Raw genomic sequence first — 20130 nt, 5'->3', positions numbered from 1 at the left:
CTCATGACTAGTCTTCCTCAGCAAAAAGAGAAGGATTGGTGGCAGATGTTAGCTCAGGGCTAATCTTCCTCAAAAAACAAAATTAAAAAAAAAAGAAAGAAATCAAAGGAGAAATAAAAAAATACCTGGAGGCAAATGAAAATGAAAATACAACATACTAAAATTTAAAAATAAAATAAAAGTTGATGGTGGGGACTCGTACAGTGGATGGGCAATTTATCCCTGCAGAGGAGCAGTATGTCTCAGACGTCTTGAACTACATTGACCATGGAGATCCGCAGGTCAGAGGAGCCACAGCCATTCTCTGTGGGACCCTTGTCTACTCCATCCTCAGCAGGTCCCGCTTCCATGTGGGAGACTGGGTGGCCACCGTTAGAACACTGACAGGTAACAGCCCAGTTTTCAGTAGTGTCTGTTTTAGATAGAATTCTCAAATTCAAGTTTACATGAAGGTATTTGTTGCTTGCTCTTCTGATCAGGAAATACGTTTTCTCTGGTGGACTGCATTCCTTTGCTGCAGAAAACTTTGAAGGATGAATCTTCTGTTACTTGCAAGTTGGCTTGTACAGCTGTGAGGGTAAGCATAATCATTTGTGGAAATCATTTCTTTAATTAGTGGAGATTTTACCATTGTTACAATTAAAATTGGAGTTTAATATTAAATATTTCCAGACATTCTAAAGCTGTATATGGTATGTTTACATATTGTTACAATATTGTATCTACCACTTGGCTTTAAAAGGAAAACATTGCCAATGAAGTTAAGGTTTAATAGACTTTAGTTTGTTTTAACTCTCAGAGTATTTGTTTGAAATACACCTTGTTTAACATTAAGTGTAAAACCTGTTGAATTAAAAAACAGCTCTCTCAGGCCCACAGAGTGCTGCGAGTTAGAGTGAGCTTTGGAGGTTCTTTAATCACCTCTGATGTTTGTATCAGTGGAGTAGCCTCAGTCCTGTAAATGGTAGTGTGTCAAACCTTTATATATCAGCTGTTTCCTAAATCATGACTGACAAGTCAACAACAGTAAAAATCAAAACAAAAACCCTACAGTTGTCAAATTTATTGGATACCTTCCCTTTTTAAAATTTCATGGCCTGGCCAGAATTGTTCTTTAGTTCCAAATGTTTGCCAAGTTTCAGCCGGTCTGTCATTCCTGGAGCAGAAGGAAGTTGTTGGCATCACAGTGAAGTTGCTGGCCCAAAGTCAGCACGAATCAGCCTGTGTGTGGAAATGCCCACATCTGTGCTCAGAAGGTGCAGGGAAGGGAACTACCACCACAGGGGCCCTCTCCTGTCCCCTTGTACAGTGAAGTACACAGTAACATCAAAAAGGCCTTGGGTCCCGTGTCCCTGCCCTGGGTCTGAGATTTGTTTCAGAAGTGGCGGTGGTGCAGTGTTACACGGTCTCCCTCTTTACCACTGATAAATGTTTGTGAAGTTGGTGTCTGGGCGTGGAGACCATGACAAAGGCAGGAAGGAGAGGAAGAAAGAAGCAAAGTTATGTGAAAGGGACACATTTACTTTTCAACTTGAGTTTACTGAGATAAATTATATGTTATAAATATTTCTGACCGATGTGGAAAAAGTGCAACATCCCTGTTGCAGTTAAGAAAAGACAAAATAGGTATGTATGAGAGTGATGTCATCAACCATCCAGCTGCAGCTACAGCACGAGGCTAACCCTGCCGCCATCCTGCGGTGGCCGTGTGTTTCAGCACTGCGTCATGAGTCTTTGTAGCAGCAGCTATAGTGAATTCGGATTGCAGCTGATCACTGATGTGCTGACTCTGAGGAATAGTTCCTATTGGCTGGTGAGGACAGAGCTTTTGGAAACTCTTGCAGAGATCGACTTTAGGTAAGCGAATGAGGTTCGTTATGTTGATGCACCAAAGCTACTCAGAAGTTTGAACTAAGAATTGAAAGGCCTGGGATCAGTTGAAAGGATCAGTCAATACAAGTAGTGATGGTTATCAAGGAAGCTGTGCATCAGAAATCTGAGGAGTTTAGATAGCTGATAGTGATTTTCTCCTCCTCGACTTTGCCCTATTTTTGTAATTTTTAAATATAGGCAGAGGAGTGGACTTTTCTGGTGGTCTTAGTCATTTTAGTGTCCTTAATGGTGAGAATAAAAGAGCTCAAACTTTTAAAATAATTTAGTTTATATCAATTCTGCTTGTTTAAAAAAGGAATATACTCATCATTATATTGAGCTTAGATCAAATAGCTGATTTGTATTTTGTTTAAATTTAAAAATAACTTTTGATATCTTGCAATTTTTCATTTTCTAAGAGTAAGTTTTGCTTCGAGATGTTTCCTCCAATGCTTTCTTTTAGAAGGGAAATTTTCTTTTGTTATGTAACCAGATTTTTGTTTTGTTAATCCATCATTTAGAGTGCCTATTACATGCCAGGCTCGGTGCTAGGGTTATTTTCTTTCATCCTCAGAACATCTCTGTGAATTAGGGATTGTTCTCACCTCCACGTCACAGAGGAAGGGTGGGTGAAAACTTGCCCGAGGCCACACAGCCCCATCTGCATCAGCGGGAAGGTGCGGGAATCTCAGCTCTCACACCTTCTTTGATAGGTGTCTGAGCTAATTCTGTAGGCCACTTGGAGTCTTTCAAAATAGTAGATGTTTATTTTGAAGAAAAACAATTTACTTAGTACTGTGTTACTGAGTAGAATTCTGAGAGGAATATAAATTCTGCTTGTTTTAAAATTATTAGTCTTTCTGTTATTTTAAGTAAGTGCTGCCTCTTAGAGCCTTCCACTGCAGCTGGCTTAACACACTCTGGAGCCAGCCTTCCTCATCGTTCTGTCTGTCTGTCTCGCAGGCCATCACTGGGTGTTTGTGAGTAACTAAAGTATTTCATTGTTAAATATGTTCTTTCGTTAGGTTGGTGAGCTTTTTGGAGGCAAAAGCGGAAAACATACACAGAGGGGCTCATCATTACACAGGGGTAAGCAGTTCACTTTCGTGAGGCTGTGTTTTAGCCTCCAGGAATTCCACTTCCCTAGTGGCTTAGAATTTCTCTGACTGCATCCTGTTTTAGATTTATTTCACAATTTATATCATGAAAGTTGTGATTGTATATGTGAATTTAAGACTAGTGATCTTGAGTTCTTCCTCACTGGGTTTCCAAAATATCTTACCTAAAATTTAGTTAAATACAGAGATTATATCTATTTTTATTATCCTTCTCTCTAAAGCGGTTAAAACTGCAAGAACGAGTGCTCAATAATGTTGTCATCTATTTGCTTGGGGATGAAGACCCCAGGGTGCGACATGTTGCTGCAGCTTCATTAATGAGGTACTTATCAAATATTTTCTCTCTTTATTCCCTTTTTTGGTTGAAGTACTAAATGGTATGGGAGTAAGAAGAGAGGGAAAAATTCAGAGTATTTGGGCAGTATTCATAAATCTTTTGGGCTCACTGTTTCAGCTACTCTTAAACTATCAAAAAAGATATTATTTCCTACTGTAAGGGTCTAATATGATAAAACAACAACAGAACACTAACCTCCTATTGTAAGAGTAATGCACTTTCATTGTCAAAATTTTGGAATATAGAGAATAGCACTAAGAGAAAATAAAAATCACCTTCAGTTTTACCACTGGAGATAATCACTTAACATTTTGCACTGTTAACATTTTGTATATCCTGTGTATGAGTTTCTTTTTCAAAATTGGGACAAAATATACTTACAAGTTTGTAATATAGTAAACATCTTCTTGTTATCAAATACTCTTCTAAAAAAGAACTTTTAACCACCAGTGTTTTCTGGGACAGCACCCTGTATTCAGATACATTCATTTTTCTGTAGTGAAATATGACATGCATGACATTTCATATAGTGTGAGGTAAATAAAGGCTATAAATATTGTTTTAAAAAAAGAAATTTTGGGGCTGGCCCTGTGGCATAGCGGTTAAGTGTGACGCGCTCCACTTTGGCGGCCCAGGTTCACAGGTTTGGATCCTGGGTGTGGACCTACACCACTTTTCAAGCCATGCTGTGGTGATGACCCACTTAGAAAATAGAGTGAGATTGACGCAGATGTTAGCTCAGGATTAATCTTCCTCAAGCGAAAAAAAGAGGAAGATTGGCAACAGATGTTTGTTCAGAGCAAATCATCGTCACAAAAAAAAATTTAATTCGTAGCCTTTTTTTTTTTTCCTGAGGAAGATTGGCCCTGAGCTAACATCTGTTGCCAATCTTCCTCTTTTTGCTTGAGGAATATTCGCCCTAAGCTAACATCTGTGCCAGTCTTCCTGTATTTTGTATGTGGGTTGCCACCACAGCATGGCTGCTGATAAGTGGTCTAGGTCCACATCCAGGAGCCGAACCTGGGCCACCAAAGCAGTGCACGCCGAGCTTAACCATGAGGCCATGGGGCCAGCCCCAAGTAGCCATTTTTTTACTATGTAGTTGTGCTAAATTTTTATATAAATATTATTTGGTTGAATATTAAGTTTACTTTGATTTGAATAATGAGTAATACTGTTGCTATACGTACATGTTTATGTATCTTTTGTTTCTTAGAATTAATTCCTGGAAGTTGAGTTACTAGGCCAAGCTTTTTGATGATTTTTTTTAAAATTTCTAGTGGTTTTATTGAGGTATAATTTTATATCCCATTTTAAGTGTACAATTAAATGATTTTAGTAAACTTACAAATTTGTGTAACCATTACCACATCCAATTTTAGAACATTTCCACCATCGCAAAAAGATCCCTTGTGCCCTTTTGCAGTAACTGCCAGTTCCCACCCACAGTGGGAATTCATCTACTAATCTACCTCCTGTCCCTAGTGATTTGCCTTTTTCTGGACATTTTATATAAATGGGATCATACAGTTGTTGGAATTTGCATCTGAGTTCTTTCACTTAGTTTTTGAGGTTCATCCATGCTGTAGCATGTACCAGTAGCTTATTCCTTTTATCCATTTTATGGATAATACCATATTTTATTTATCTGTTCAGCAGATGATTGATATTATTTCTACTTTTTGGCTGCTATGAACCATGCTGCTTGAACACTGGCCTATGAGACTGTGTGTGGACATATGTTTTCATTTCTCTTGGGTAGATACCTAGAGGTGGATTTTGTATGGGTTTTGGTACTTGTGAAATTACTCTCTAGGAACATACCAATTTATATTGCCACTACCAGAATATGATTGTGCCTGAGTCTTCTCACCACAACAAATATTTCAAAAAAAGTTAAATTTGTGTCCATTATTTAGGCAGAAATTGCTATTTTTCAAAAAATAACTTTTAACTTGTTTTAAAAATAATACATGTTTACTGAATAAAATTTAGGGAAAGTATAAAAAAATAAATAAAAATCTTTGTAATCAAACTATTCAAAGAAAATAAAAGTTACATTTTGGCGTATAACCTTTCAGTTTGTGGTGTTATCATTTGCATTTCTGTGATTGCTTGTGAGGTGTGCTTTTTCATGTAGTTAACTGGGTCTGTATGACTTGCCTAATTAAAGACTTTGGATCTTAACCATTTTCTACAAATGATAGCAATTTATAATACCCTAGGAAAAAAATTGTACTGTTGACCAATTCTCCATGGAGGAAAGAGATTTTAATTAGATATTTAGGTTTGTAAACCAATGTAATAAATAGTTGATTGTTTCTAAAAGTTATACACCCCATCCGTAAGTGTAGCAATACGGTCATGCAAAATATGCACTGAGTGTTGATTGCAGAAATGAGGCCTTTGGTTCCTTTAGGAAATGTTTGCCATATTCTGCCTTTGAGTTCAGTTTAGATTCGTGAGGAGTCACAGCTGGAGCTTTGCTGTCTGGGAATGTATGGGATGGTTTTGCAGGCAAAATTGGAAAAATGAGTGAGGGACAGCCCCTGGCATTCAGATCTGTTCTCTGCTCTAGTGCTTTCTATGGATAGTGGGTTAATGCACATGTTGATGTTGGTCAAGGTGATTAGAAAGAGAACTTTCAAGGTTGTTGGTTTTTAATCAAAGCAAGAATTATATGTTAGAGAAGGGTACTTAATTCTATGATAGACAAAAAGAAAATACAGCACCTAGTTATTTCAAAGTGGGTGTGTGGGTGAGTAGTCCTGTGATCAGAGACCCCTGCTCTGCTGAGCTTAAAGAACGTCGCCTCTGAAAAAGGAAAGTGGTGTTCTGTGGGCAGACGGTGTTTTAGGCTTAACCACCTTCACAGAGAGGAGTGGTGAATCACAGGTGAGTTTCATGTACTTTCTTAAGTAAATAAACCTCGCTTTTATGTTAGGCTTGTCCCAAAGCTGTTTTATAAATGTGACCAAGGACAAGCTGATCCAGTAGTGGCTGTGGCAAGAGATCAAAGCAGTGTTTACCTGAAACTTCTCATGCATGAGACGCAGCCTCCATCTCACTTCTCCGTCAGCACGATAACCAGGTACACTAACCTATTGATGTCCTGACATTGTCTTAGGGCTTTAATCTAAAACACAGCATTGCCTAGAAAAAAAGCTTTGGGTTTGAGAATGTTTGAGTAGGTTGTCTTCCTTTGATAGGCTGTTTCTCCTTTTCAGGATTTACCACCCCTCCTCTTTAAGCTCTGCCGCAGTCACACAGCAGTGATACCGTAGATCTTTTAGTTTGTTCTTTGCAAGCTGCCTAGTGATGAGTGTAGTGTTCTACACGACTCCAATGCTATGTCTTATCTACTAAGCTGTCCTTTAAATTTTTCACTTTATTTGTGCTAGCTATGAAGAGCTCGGGTACGTCATGCCTGTTAATTTTTAGGTGAGCAGGCTATTAAAAAGTGTCAGTGTTATTTAGAGTTATCCACTAGTTCAGTGATTTAAAATTATTGTTCACATTTGTTGTGAGGAGTTTTTAAATACAATTTCAAATGGCCTTACATAGCCCACTCTCGTCTGATTCTCAGATGAGCAGCATAGACTATGAAAGTAATTAGAGTAGAAATGCCTTAATGAAGTTATGATTTTCTTTAGAATTTTAGTTTACCAAGAGGGCTGCAGAAGTGATAAGAAGACTATTATGCTTTTTTAACTCTGTTTTTTAAATTTTATTTTAAAAATTAGTTTTATATGGTAACTCTCTGCTGAGTGGCAATTTTTTTAAAAACTTGAACTTAATGGCTTCTAAGCTGAAATGTTCACCTGATGCTTTTGTTCTGAATTTGGAACTCAGCTTGTCAAATTTTGAAGTCTTTATTCCTAAATAAATATCACCTCTTATCATATAAAGCCTGCTTAAAAAAACACACATGGAATAATTTCTTGTTTACCTTCATATTGTCTTCCCGGCGAATTTTCCTTTTGTAACCTCTAAACTGGCATTTTCTCTCTTTGAAAAAATTCAGGATAAATATTCCTTTAAGATAAGCAGAAGCAATATAAGAGTATTTCATTATCAGGAATTTGACAAGCTTAGAGTAAGTTGCTCTTTCTAAATGTCGTTTCAGAAAATGAGTATTTAGATGCCAATAGAGATGAGTATAATATTTTGTTAAAATTGGTTACTACTTCGAAAATTTTCCCAGTTCCAAGCTTAAGCTATCCTCTTGACGTTTGGCTCTGCTTATTTGGTTCTTGGATGATAAACATAGTTACTTATTGTGCAGCTATATTTGCAGCATAGCTACCTGCTGTTTTAGAAGTTATGTGAGAAGGTAAAATACTAGTCTTAGTTTTGTTGTTGAATGCCTCTGTGGACAGGACACTGAGGGACACAAGACTGAACCCAGCGTGAATCCTGCCTGCTTGGGCTTCATTTATATAGTGGGGAGTTAGAGTTTGTGTGTAGCTACTGTGAGGGCTCGAAACTGCTCTGTGCCGTGAATGGAATTTGGAAAAAGTGCCCCGGCAGTCCTGTAGTGGAGAGAGGACTTCTTTTGTCTTGGAATCAGGGGTCACTTCGTGCAGTATTTCTTTTAACTTAAAGTTTGGAAAATGGGTGGCTTTGGGCGTGTAGAGAGATTGCAGGCAAGGCTGTGAGGAGCGTGTTGCTCCGGTGCTGTGGTGGAGGTGTTTGCGGCACACTGGGAGGAAGGGAGGGGTCGTTTCAGCCATCTTTCCAGAATAATGACCAGATTTATGTACAGTCTTTCTTTAAGTTACAAGACTGCTTTCACTTCTCGTAGCCTTTAATCTTAAACTTTTAAATGTTATTTGAATTTTGAAAATATTATAAGCTTTAATAGTAGATTTTAAGTTTCTGTATTTTTCTTATTAGAATATATAGAGGCTATAACTTACTACCAAGCATAACAGATGTCACTATGGAAAATAACCTCTCGAGAGTTATTGCAGCGGTTTCTCATGAACTAATCACATCAACCACGCGAGCGCTCACAGTAAGTCTCTTTGGGTTGGTCTCAATGAAATTAATTTTCATTAGTTTGTATGGTCAGTTCTCAATGGTAAAATGCTTGTATTAGAGTCTTATAAGTGGGGCTTACTAAGAAATTGTACTTCTCTGAACAAAATCCTGGTTTATTCCAAAAGGAATGTAAACAGCTATTTTTTTCCTGATTATTAAGGTAATACATGCTCATTGTAAAAAAAATTCAGCCAATGCAGGAAGATATAAAAATGAAAATAAAAACTACCGTAATCTGAATTGGTAATATAGCAGAAGTTTAAAATATCTCTGTTATAATTGACTCAGTGACTATGTAATATATATATATATAATATATATATATAATATAGAAGGGGAAAGAATCAGAAATGCTAACAAAGATTTTTGTATAATATAATTATCTGTATCATTATTTATGATGCTGAAATTAGAAAAGAACCATAGTGTCCAATAATGATTAGATTCTGATTATGACTAAATTCTGTGTATGTGGTAGTATATTTGTTATGCACCTCTTTATTATTATGCTTTGGAGAATTTTTAATGATATGGAGAGATATCTGGGTTATAATATTGAGTGGAAAAGGCACAGTACAAAACTATGCTTGTGTCTAGTCAGATCTCAGTTATGAAAAATAATATTCACATATATACATATCTCATATACTCAGGAAAATGATGGGCAGGAAATTGCCAAAATGAATTTTAGGATTATGAATGACTTTTGTTTTCTTCTTTATATTTTTCCAATATTTACAAATTTTCTGAAATGAACAAGTATAACTTTCATAATCAGGAAAAAGAATATTATGCAGAAGTAGTGTTAATTTGCTATCATATTAAACCATGTGTTTTATTTTATGTTACAGAAGAAATGTTTGCATGTTGTAGAAAACTCAGACAATTATACTTAGGCCATTTTCATAAGTATGTAAGAGCCTTTCAAACCTAAATATTGTTTGGGCTCTTTGGGCTCTGTAGTTTGGTCTTCCCCTGATTTGTTCAAAATATAAACTTTATTTATTTGTGTTTATTGTGGCCTACATGTGTCAGGCACTGTTCTTGGCTTGGGATGTAAAAATAAAGTAGATCCCTGCCCTGTGGTTCTTGTGGTCAGGTCAGGGAGATGGACGTTAGTCAGCTTGAGCACAGGAGCAGACCAGGGAGGGGCAGGGAGGGCACTCCAGGCCAAGAGGGTGGCACAGGACAGTTACAGTTTCGGGCACAAGGAGCCCCCACTGCTGGCCTGTCTTCACAGGGATATAACTGACTCTCCCTTAAAACGCGTATTTCACTTGTACAGCTGCGTCTTTTCAGGTATGAATGTGTACCGTGGTGGGACAGACAGCCTATCGTTAGACACAGATCTCAATTTTGTTTTCATTGTTTGTACTTTTTATAAAAGGTAAAGGAAGTTCAATTTAATAAACCTTTTTGGTGTGTGGGTGTGACTTCACTGCTCCTCTCTTCCTTAGTTTGGATGCTGTGAAGCTCTGTGTCTTCTTTCAACTGCCTTTCCAGTTTGCGTTTGGAGTTTGGGGTGGCACTGTGGGTATGTATTTTCCTCAGCAAATGAGTATCTACGATTAGGTGGTACAGACGTAGTTATTGGCATCCCTTTTGTTCTTTCTCGTTAGGTCTTTTACCAGTTTGACCTTTTGGAAAAATACCAGACGGAATACTTGCTTCTGCCCTGTTAGTTGTATGGGAACCCAGTGATAGGGCTGTGGGGAGACGCTGGCTTTGCTGTAATTCTCGTGGATGTCAAGTGCATGCTTTTGAGCATTTTGGAGGATTTGAGGGTGTGTTTGCAGGCTCATGTAAGGGACTTTGCGTATGCTGGCAGAGGACTTTTCTGATTGGCTTTATTCTCCAAAATTATTCACTATGTATTAAAAATTTAGGGGCTGGCCCGATGGCGCAGCGGTTAAGTTCATATGTTCCACTTTTCGGTGGCCCGGGGTTCGCTGGTTCAGGGTTCCCCGGTTCAGATCCCGGGTGCAGACATGGCACCGCCTGGCACACCATGCTGTGGTAGGCGTCCCACATATAAAGGAGAGGAAGATGGGCACGGATGTTAGCTCAGGGCCAGGCTTCCTCAGCAAAAAAGAGGAGAACTGGCAGTAGTTAGCTCAGGGCTAATCTTCCTCAAAAAAAAAAGAAAATAAATAAATAAATAAAATTTTTCTGTAATTCGACTTTGCAAATGTGTGCCTCCAGAGTGCCCCCTCTGAGTGCCTCAGATGAGGCCAGAAAGAGCTGTACTGTTGGGATGGCCACGATGATCCTTACCCTGCTGTCGTCAGCGTGGTTCCCGTTGGATCTCTCAGCCCATCAAGATGCTTTGATTTTGGCTGGAAACTTGCTTGCAGGTATTGGCGCTGAGTTGGAACAGGGATTCTAAGGCTTCAGCTTTTGATTTCCTTTTGGAGGTAGGGGTGATGGGCATAGGAAGGAAGAACATGAGACCATAGCTTATTCCTGTGGTTACCAACATGCATAAATGTGTACTGTAGGCAGCTGTTCTGTGCCTTTCTCAGTCTGGCCCCTCAGTTAGCTATAGGTGAACTCATTTCTAATTTAATTTTAATGGGCACCATGAGCCAGGCACTGTCACAGGCACCAGGGCTATAAGAAAGTATGATGTGTGAACTCCGTTCTCAAGTCAAATGTAGATTAGTGGGGACATATGTAAACTAAAGGACAATGGCAGCACAGAGTGGCCATATCACTCTCCTTTGGGGATTAGGATGGGAAACAGGATTTATGAGCTGGCAGGGAAGGGCACACCAGTTGGAGGGCGGAGCACATGCGAAGGCTTGGAGACATGAAAAATTGTGTGACATTTGAGAACTGTAAGTAATTTTGGATGTCGCATGAGGGTGAGGACTAGGATGGAGAATGTGACTGGTGAGGAAGGAGGGGCCCATTGAAACTGATGGGTGTGGGGTGTTACCAGCTCCATTAAGGAGGACTAGCAGTCAGATTAGTACTTTAAAAGACCTCAGCTGACTTGAAAGTGGGTTGGAGGAGAAGGTAGGGAATCTCAGGAGGTTAATTGTAGTTAAGGCAAGACGTAGAGTCCGAACAAGATAATGTCTATGAAATTTTGGGGGATGAGACTTGAAATAGAGTGAAGGAGGCAGAATCAGGCCTTGATCACCAATCAAACTTTGGTTGTAGAGTTCAAGAAGAGGCCTAGGATGCCTGTCACATCCTGGGTGGGTGTATGGTGGTGACATTCATGGAAATTGGGCACACTATTTGGGGGGGGAAATGTCAATTTCCTGTTGAATTTGAGGTATCAGTTGACCCTCAGGTAGAGATATCCTGCAGACTCTAAATGTACATGGGTCTGAATGACTTACATTCTCTAAGCAATTTCTTTTCCCCACACTGTGGAGGTGGGGAGATAATGCATGTGTCTTTGTCACAGCCAGTGCCCCCAAATCTCTAAGAAGTTCATGGACCTCTGAAGAAGAGGCCAACCCAGCAGCCACCAAACAGGAAGAGATCTGGCCAGCTCTGGGTGACCGGACCCTAGTGCCCATGGTTGAGCAGCTCTTCTCCCACCTGCTGAAGGTGATTAATATCTGTGCACATGTCTTGGATGATGTGGCTCCTGGACCAGCAATAAAGGTAACTTGTTACTTGGACAGGTGTTTTAATGTAATCCAGATGACTCCATAGGTTCCAAACATGCCTTTGTTTACCTTCTGTCCCTGCCTTATTCTCTTTTGCTTAAAATGAACAAAATTGGTCATATTATGATGCTAAGTTTAACACCAAAATTTACTCATCCAGTTTGTAGCCCTTTTGGTATCATCTTTAATTACTGTTACCTCTGGGAGGGAAAAAAGCTAGCTTTCCTTTTAGGCTGTCAGGATTAGCCAGGAAAGCTCAGAATTGAAGTTGCTGGTTTAGTAGCTCGTTTGCTGGCTCCTGAAATCTTGACAGACAGTTTTGCTTTTCTGTGAAGTACAGTTCAGTGAAATCAACTTCAAAGCCAATGCTAAACTACTCACAAGATGCGTTTAAGATCAATCAGGTCACTTTTATTTGCTTGTTCTTTCTCTTTTCTGTGTCTTCCATCTCAGGTCTCTGCCATCTAGAAAGACTCTCCTCTAACTTCAGACTTTCCTTTAGCTGCCAACCGGTCTCCCCTTGTGACAGATTTCTCCGAAGAGTTCTGTCTCCCTGCTCAGCACCTTGGTGCTTCCCACCACTCAGATGCTGGCCTTCTTTTGTAAGGCCTCTTTGCTCTCTTCTCTGTCCACTGCTCCAGCCGTCACTTCTTTAACCCCTGCCAATCTGATTTCTGCCACCACTTTCCATAGCAGCTCTTCCTGCTGAGATCAGTCTTTGAATCTCACAGGGATGTCTCAGGTCCTATCTCACTTCCCCTCTGCACACTCACTACGGCCACTCTGTCCTGACATCTTCGCTCTGGTTGGCTTCCAGATTGTCTTTTGTTTCTCTCTGACCCCGCTTCTTTTTCCCAGGCACTTTCCTGGTTCAGACTTTCTGCGCACCATTATTGCTTTCCAGGCCTGTCCTAGGTCAGCCTCTGTCTGTATACTTGCTGGGCCACTGCCATCCAGTACAACTTTCTGTAATGGTGGAAAGCCAGGACAGTAGCCACTAACAGCATGTGGCTACTAAGCACTGGAAATGTGGCCAGCAAGACTGAGGAACTGAACTTCTAATTTTGTTTAGTTGTCATTAAATTTAAATTTCAATAGCCATGTGTAGATTGTGGCTCCAGTATGGGACAGGGCAACTCAAGGAGGTTGGGTCTGCTTTCATGTCTTCAGTGACTAAACATCAGAGACTCTATACCTGTCTTTGGAGTGCCAGGCCAGTGTGGCCAGCTATACATGAAACTTCTGCCCGGATGATTCATAGATATTGCAGGCACGTGCTAAAACTCCACTTCTCAGCCTTCTCCCCAGATTGTGCTTACTTCTGTTTCTCTCACTTTGTGTTCTGTCAAACTAGGAAAATAGGAGTTATTCCAATTGTTCATTTTCTCTCACCAAGTCCTTTGTTTTTCCTACTCAGTATCTTGCAAAAAACCCATATACTTTTATGCACATAAACATGTTCATGTACATATACACACATACACACATATATATGTGCACACATACACGTACAGATGCATACATACACATACAGGTACACATACTTATACATACACATACTTTTCTCTGTGTTCACTGCCACTGTTCTGGTCCAAACTGATGGAGTATCTCTTTTAGAGTACTGTAGCAGTGTCTTTTCTTTTTTTTTCAAGCAGCATTGTCATACAATTATGGCATAATTCACTTACCATACAATTCACCCATTTAAAGTGTATGATTCAGTTTGTTTTTGTATGCCCAGAGTTGTTTGGCCATTACCACAGTCAATTGTGAACTGGAAAAGGAACGCTGTACCCTTTAGCTATCACCCCCAGCTTTAGGCAACTGCTAGCCTACTTTCTGTGTCTATAGATCTGCCTATTCTGGCGTTTCATGTAAATAGAACCATACGATCGGTGTCTCGTGACTGGCGCCTTTCCCATAGCATGTTTTCTTGGTGCAGCAACTCCTTTCCTGGTCTCTGTGTAGTCCTTCCCTGCTGCTTTCCATTCCATTCTCCTGAGTGCAGCCATTTATCTCATTACATCCATTTTCCAGACAAGGCTCCGAGATGTGTGGTGACTTCTCTAAGATTGAGGAGTGAGTGAGTAGCAGAGCTAGGGTCTGAAGTCCACATGTCTGTCAGCCTCTCCGCTGTGCCCCCATGCCAGCTGCCTTCTATAGCATGGAAGCCTGTGCATTCTGTATTCTGTCCCGAGTATTGGAGAGAGTGTGGGCTTCTTGAATAGGCAGGGTTTGTTGACTCCTAGCTCTGCTACTTATTTGCCGTGACCTTGAATAAGTCACTTCATCTCTGAGCTTGTTTCCTCATTTGGAAAATGGAGTTTAAAACATTGCTTCAAACCCTTTTTCATGTCATGGCTCCCATAGAATGCCTTGGTTGCTTGCTGTTGGAGCTGATGTGACTGGGGGCTCCAGTGGCCTCAGGCCCCGCCTGACTCCCTGAGGGCTCCTTTCATCCCTATTTGTTCACAGTGCACCTGTTACGAAGTTCTCGGTCAATACCTACTATGTATTATTGTTGTGTGGGTTAAAGTAGATGATATATGTACAGTATCTGAGCTCTGTAAATGTGGCTTCAGAGAAAATAATGAGTTGCATGGCTTGGTTGTTTTCAATAAATGGTAAAACCATAAATTATAGTTTTCAGTTTCTGAATTGGTTATACTTCCTTCACAGTTTCTTGTTTTCTATTTTAGGCAGCCTTGCCATCTCTAACAAACCCCCCTTCTCTAAGTCCAATCCGACGAAAGGGAAAGGAAAAAGAACCGGGAGAGCAGGCTTCTGTACCATTGAGTCCCAAGAAAGGCAATGAAGCCAGTCCAGGTGTGAAGCGATGGCTGGGGAGGGGGACACGGAGGAGATTTGGGGACACCATCTATATTGTAGAAATTTAGGACTTAAGCTTCATTGATATTAGGTTAACATAATAAGTGGATATTTTTGGGAAATAAAATACGCAGCAATGAAGCCAGAGAAATGGTTTCCCCGTTGTGATTTCAGATATTAAATATTAATTACTAATTGTATACAGACCACATTTTGGTCTTACGCATCTCTAAATGACACTTGCTAATATGCAGACTCAATAGTCTCCAGGCATCTGGCCCATAGCAAGGGGCCTGGCCTGCTGTCTTATTCCCTTGTGCTTCCTCCCTTCTCTTCTCATTGAGAAGAGGGATGGAAAGGATTCCTGATTTTAAGTAAGGGAAGGTGGTAGGAATGGCTAGGAATAGAGGTAGTGGGGTGAAATAGTTGGTCTCTTATATGTGAAAAATTCTGAAGTAGGAAATGGAAAATTTACATTTGGAAGTGCTAAACGAGATGTAAAGTGGGGATAAAAATCATCTGAGTGAGAGGAACCTGAAAAATTCACACATGCTTGGAGGGGCTTCTACCCCTGTGCAAGTCTCAGAACAGAGGGGGCCAGAGTTATAGAGTGACTCCACAGTTCATGCAGTCTGTGCTGCTCTTGGTGGGCACCGGGAGGCCCAGGCAAAGCAGGAGGTGACTGGCTGCCTCTCATATCCCAGACGCCTGCCCGTCTGTGCTTGTGCTCCCCCATAACCCGTTTGTGCGCCATCCCACAGTGCCTGGGGGCTGGTCATGACTCTCCCATATATTTTGCTTATAAAGCATTTATGTTAAGGCTTTTTAAAAGATGCTGTTTTCTAATGATTGGCTGTAGTACTGCAGGAAGATTTACAAGCTTAAAACCTTCAGAAATTTTATCATCAGTATGTGACTGATCGTCTTTCTGATAAACTAAGGAATCCAGTTCAAAAGTCTTTAAAATTAGAGTAGAATAGTTTTATGTAGTGCTTGGCATTGTAATATTTAATATCAGTTTAATGATAATGTGTGTGCCCTTCACAGTTTTCAGAGCATGTTCACATGTCATCCGTTTGATTGCTTAAAGGGCCCATGACCTAAGTTGGCTGGGCTCCCCCGTGGCACTGGGAGCGTTGGGCCCCTGAGAGGTTGTGTGATTGGCTACAGGTCATGGAATTAGTTGTTCCTCTTATTTGCAAACAGGCAACCAGAGCAAAACAAGTAATAGCATCACGCTGCTTTTCTTCTTCTTTTATTGTTTTTGGGGAGGTACTCAGATTCTACTTATGTTTATTAGTCAATTTCTTGTTACTTCTAACTGATCAAAAAGAGGAAAAATTTGGACTTTATTCTACTAGGATACTTTAAACTCATCATTGCCAGTAATCTCTTAAACGTCACGTGTTTTCTTTTGATCTAAAAGTTTATTTTGTGTGTGTGTTTTTAAAGCTTCTCGACAATCTGATACCTCAGGGCCTGTTCCAGCAAATAAATCCTCATCACTGGGAAGTTTCTATCATCTTCCTTCATACCTCAAATTGCATGATGTCCTGAAAGCTACTCATGCTAACTACAAGGTACTGCTTCTTTTGTAAAAATATGCAGATACACAAATTTCTAATAGACTGTTGATGTTTTTCTAATGGATTGTTGATGTAAGATTTGTAGCTTGTATACGTACATAGCCATACTTATAAATAAGTCAGTTAGGCCTTTGGGTTGTGAGTTAGAATTAGTTTTTCATATTTGTCTTTCAGCTTTGTTTGTGGTAGCTTCTATCAGAGAAAATTTAGGATTTTCGTTGCAGAAATGGTCTCTTTATGGGTTATGGGTGCTGCATCTGAGTTTCCCAGGAATACCCCCACATTCAGAGATTACTGGAAGGACTCATGTGACTCAGCATATAATCGTACCCACAGCTAGGATTTTTTTACAGCAGTGTGGTAAGGACTCACAGCCAGACGATAAGGGACAGTAACACAGGTGAATCAGAGGGATCCATGCCCAGGCTTTCTGTGTGCTCTCCCTCCCTGAGGGCTGCGCGGAGTACCCTCAGCAACGAAAATGCAGCAGCCTGCTGACCATGGAGGCTCTCCTGCCTAACAGACCAAACTGCCAGACTCGCAGAGGAAAGCAGGTGTTCAGCTTAAGACGTGTTGTCCTTTCAAGTAACACAAGCCCAGCAAGCCACCCTCTCCAGTTAGGCAAGTGTGCTATCAGTGTAAGAATGGTGTACTGGCCAGGTTCCCAGCCACTCCCAGGACCAGCCTTGCAAGCAGGTTTCTGGAAGGATAGCAGTCTGTTATGTTGCTGCTTCTCTGCACAGGTATGTTTCACACTTAGGGCTTTCGCTTTCTGAGATTATTAAGGAAAAATCTTCCGTGGTTGTTTCTTCTTCTTCCTTTTTTTTTTTTGATGAGGAAGATTGGCCCTGAGCTAGTATCTGTTGTAGTCATCCTCTTTTGTGCTTGAGGAAGATTGTTGCTTAGCTAATATCTGTGCCAATCTTCCTCTATTTTGTATGTGGGATGCCACCACAGCGTGGCTTGATGAGTGGTATGTAGGTCTGTGCCCAGGATCCAAACCCATGAACCCAGGCCACTGAAGCAGAGTGTGCAAACTTAACCGCTATGCCACCAGGCTGGCCCCCCCGCCAAGGTTTCTTTTAGGGCTTTTCCTTTTTTTCTTTCATTCGTTTTTTTAAGTTTGAAATTTTCTGTCTGTAATTTATGTTAGATATGAAGTATGGATCTAACTTAATTTTTTTCCAGCTGCCTAACAAGTTGTCCCCGACACTATTTCCCGAATAATCCATTTTTTCTGAACCAATTGGTTTAAAGTACTGCCTTTATTAAATGCTAAATTCTCCTGGTTCTGTAGTTTCATTTACTGTTTTGTTACATCAATCTGTTCATCTATTAGAAACATACTTTCTGATTATTGTAGCTTCATAATATGTTTTTGGGGAGATCAATTCCCCTATTCTTCTTTAGAATTTTCCTGGGTATTCTTATTTGTTTACTTTTGCATGTGAACACGAGAATAAGCTAATCTTAATTCCAAAGAATCCTGGGAGTATTTCCACTGGGATTATGTTAAATTTGTAGATTAGTTTAGGGAAACCTATAGGTGTTAAGTGCACCTGTCCAGAGTGTGGGATGCTTTTTTGTTTATTGAAAAAACTATGTGCCTCAGATACACGTGAAATTTAAAGAATTTTTAAAGATTATTTTGCATAGATCTTGCACATTTCTTGATAAATATGTGCCCAGGTAGTCATCTTTTTTTTGTTACTAATAGATACTTCTCAATTTTTTGGAAAACCATTTATAAACTTTATTTAAGGCTTCTTTTCTGAAGGATATTAACAATTTTGCTATTCAACAACATTTTATGGAAGATTTGGAGGATCTGTTTAGCTGGATGTTTCTCACGTCAGCCCCAAAGTAGAGGAGGGTACATTTAAAATCCCACACAGAAAAGGTCTTTCCTGTCCACTTCTTTTCACCCATCTTGTCCTCAGTCAGGGGCCCCTCCCAAGGCTCTCAGCATTTGCTCCCTCCTTATCATTTTCCTTCCTGAATGTCCTGGACTCCCAGGTGTACCCCTTTGATTTTGGCCTCCCTGGTATCTCAGATTCCTGCCTCCTGAGCCCTGGTTAGCTCAGTTTATCTGTGTTTGGAGTAACCTCCCCATTTCCTTTGTTCAGCCTCTGCTGAGCCCCCGAGCATGGCTGCTCCCCATTGTTTGCTTGGCCCTCGGGCTCCCCTGTCAGCCCTTTGCTCTCCCTGGTTTATTTCTTTGGTCTCCAAATCCTTCTTCACTCTCCTTAGAGCCCTTTGATCTTAATTCTCACCTCATGACCTCTCTTGGTTATTCAAGAAAGGCCTTCCCCATGCACACTCTCCCTTGACCTCCTCCCCACCGACATTCCTTTCCTGTTGTCTGGGCTGAAGAGGATAGCAGTGCCTGCTGGAGGTGAACCCCTTCTCTCCTGTTTCCCCAGGACATGCTATCATGGAATCACCCATCCCTGGGTCTTTCGTGGTCTCACTCCTGGATTTTTTTTTCCTTCCTTGGCCTATTGAGAACACCTTCAGCTTGACATAGAGTGGTCACAGGTTGATGTAGGGTGGTCACAGCATTTATTAGGTCACTTACGTTTTCATTTTCTGTGTCTGTCTCTTGCCTACTTTCCTCTCCCTTTCCCAGAAAGTGTTTTCTCTTTCCTCATGGGTGGTTGGATTTTATTTCACTGAGCAAATTCCTTTCTATGTATTGTAGTGTTTTTACAGGGTTTTTGTCAGTTTATATTTTCATAGTCAATCTCTCCCCCCCACCCTTGTTCTTACATATTATATCTTTGGAACTGATCCATTCTCTTGGTCTGTTAATTGAGGATTTGCTGCATAATTTAATTTAAGTTGAATCCTTTAGAATCTTAATACTTCATAAGGCTAATTTAATGTTCTACTGTAGCCAGACTGAAAGGCACTGTCTGAAATGGATAACAGTTTTCCTCAGGGATCCTAATATATATGGAGTAGGATGTGTATTTTGTATTTTTTCATATGCTGCTTATCAGATACTAGTTATGATGGACATTAAAATTTTTTTTCTCATTGTGATAGAAGGTTAGGAATTATTTCTTTCAGTAGTGTCAGTATAAGTTGGAAGATGCCTTTGAAAGCTAACAGGTTTTTTTCCTTCTCCCCAAAGACCCCCAGCACATAGCTGTATATTCTAGTTGTAGGTCCTTCTGGTTGTTCTGTGTGGGATGCTGCCTCAGCATGGCTTGATGAGTGGTGCTAGGTCTGTGCCCAGGATCCGAACCCGTGAAACCCTGGGTCACCGAAGTGGAGCACGTGGACTTAACCACTCTGCCATGGGGCTGGCCCCTAACGGTTTTTGTATAGCTATCTGGAAGAGTAATTTCCTTTCCAAGTCATTTTCCCAGTGCTAAAAGCAAACAAATAAACAAACAGAAACACTCCAGATGGTGAGCGTGTAGGGCTGCATAATGGAACGTGTCTCGCCACAGCAGATAGCGTGTGTCTTAGTTTTAAATAACCAGTGTTCCACAGTGCCGGTAATTGTGTTCTCTCCCTCCACTTTCCCAAGGTCACCTTGGATCTTCAGAACAGCACTGAAAAGTTTGGGGGATTTCTGCGCTCTGCCTTGGACGTTCTCTCTCAGATTCTAGAATTGGCAACACTGCAGGACATTGGGAAGGTTTGTGTTTCATTTCTTCTCCTTGAGCCAAGTGTCTCTGGGGATGGAACGCCGTTGCCCAGGTAACAGC

At 40.5% G+C, this 20130-nt stretch overlaps 1 protein-coding gene across 4 annotated transcripts in view; it reads left to right on the top strand.

Moving 5' to 3' along the window:
* HTT (huntingtin) overlaps positions 1–20130 on the top strand; it is a 165625-nt gene that overhangs the window by 60852 nt on the left and 84643 nt on the right. For all 4 annotated transcript variants that reach the window (XR_011437274.1, XM_023638468.2, XM_023638466.2 and 1 more), the window contains 13 exons: positions 229–387; positions 480–577; positions 1718–1857; positions 2898–2961; positions 3212–3312; positions 6272–6418; positions 8224–8344; positions 9828–9904; positions 10573–10724; positions 11789–11991; positions 14696–14822; positions 16278–16405; positions 19950–20060. Coding sequence is in view for 3 of the 4 variants with exons in the window: in XM_023638468.2 (XP_023494236.2) it covers positions 229–387; positions 480–577; positions 1718–1857; positions 2898–2961; positions 3212–3312; positions 6272–6418; positions 8224–8344; positions 9828–9904; positions 10573–10724; positions 11789–11991; positions 14696–14822; positions 16278–16405; positions 19950–20060 (1628 nt within the window). In the remaining variant the exon portion in view is untranslated. The remainder of the gene's footprint in view (positions 1–228; positions 388–479; positions 578–1717; positions 1858–2897; positions 2962–3211; positions 3313–6271; positions 6419–8223; positions 8345–9827; positions 9905–10572; positions 10725–11788; positions 11992–14695; positions 14823–16277; positions 16406–19949; positions 20061–20130) is intronic.

The sequence above is a fragment of the Equus caballus genome, chromosome 3 (assembly GCF_041296265.1).
Source record: "Equus caballus isolate H_3958 breed thoroughbred chromosome 3, TB-T2T, whole genome shotgun sequence".
Classification (NCBI taxonomy): Eukaryota; Metazoa; Chordata; class Mammalia; order Perissodactyla; family Equidae; genus Equus; species Equus caballus.
The sequence above is the reverse complement of the archived record's forward strand: the minus strand, read 5'-3'. Positions and strand labels throughout refer to the sequence as shown.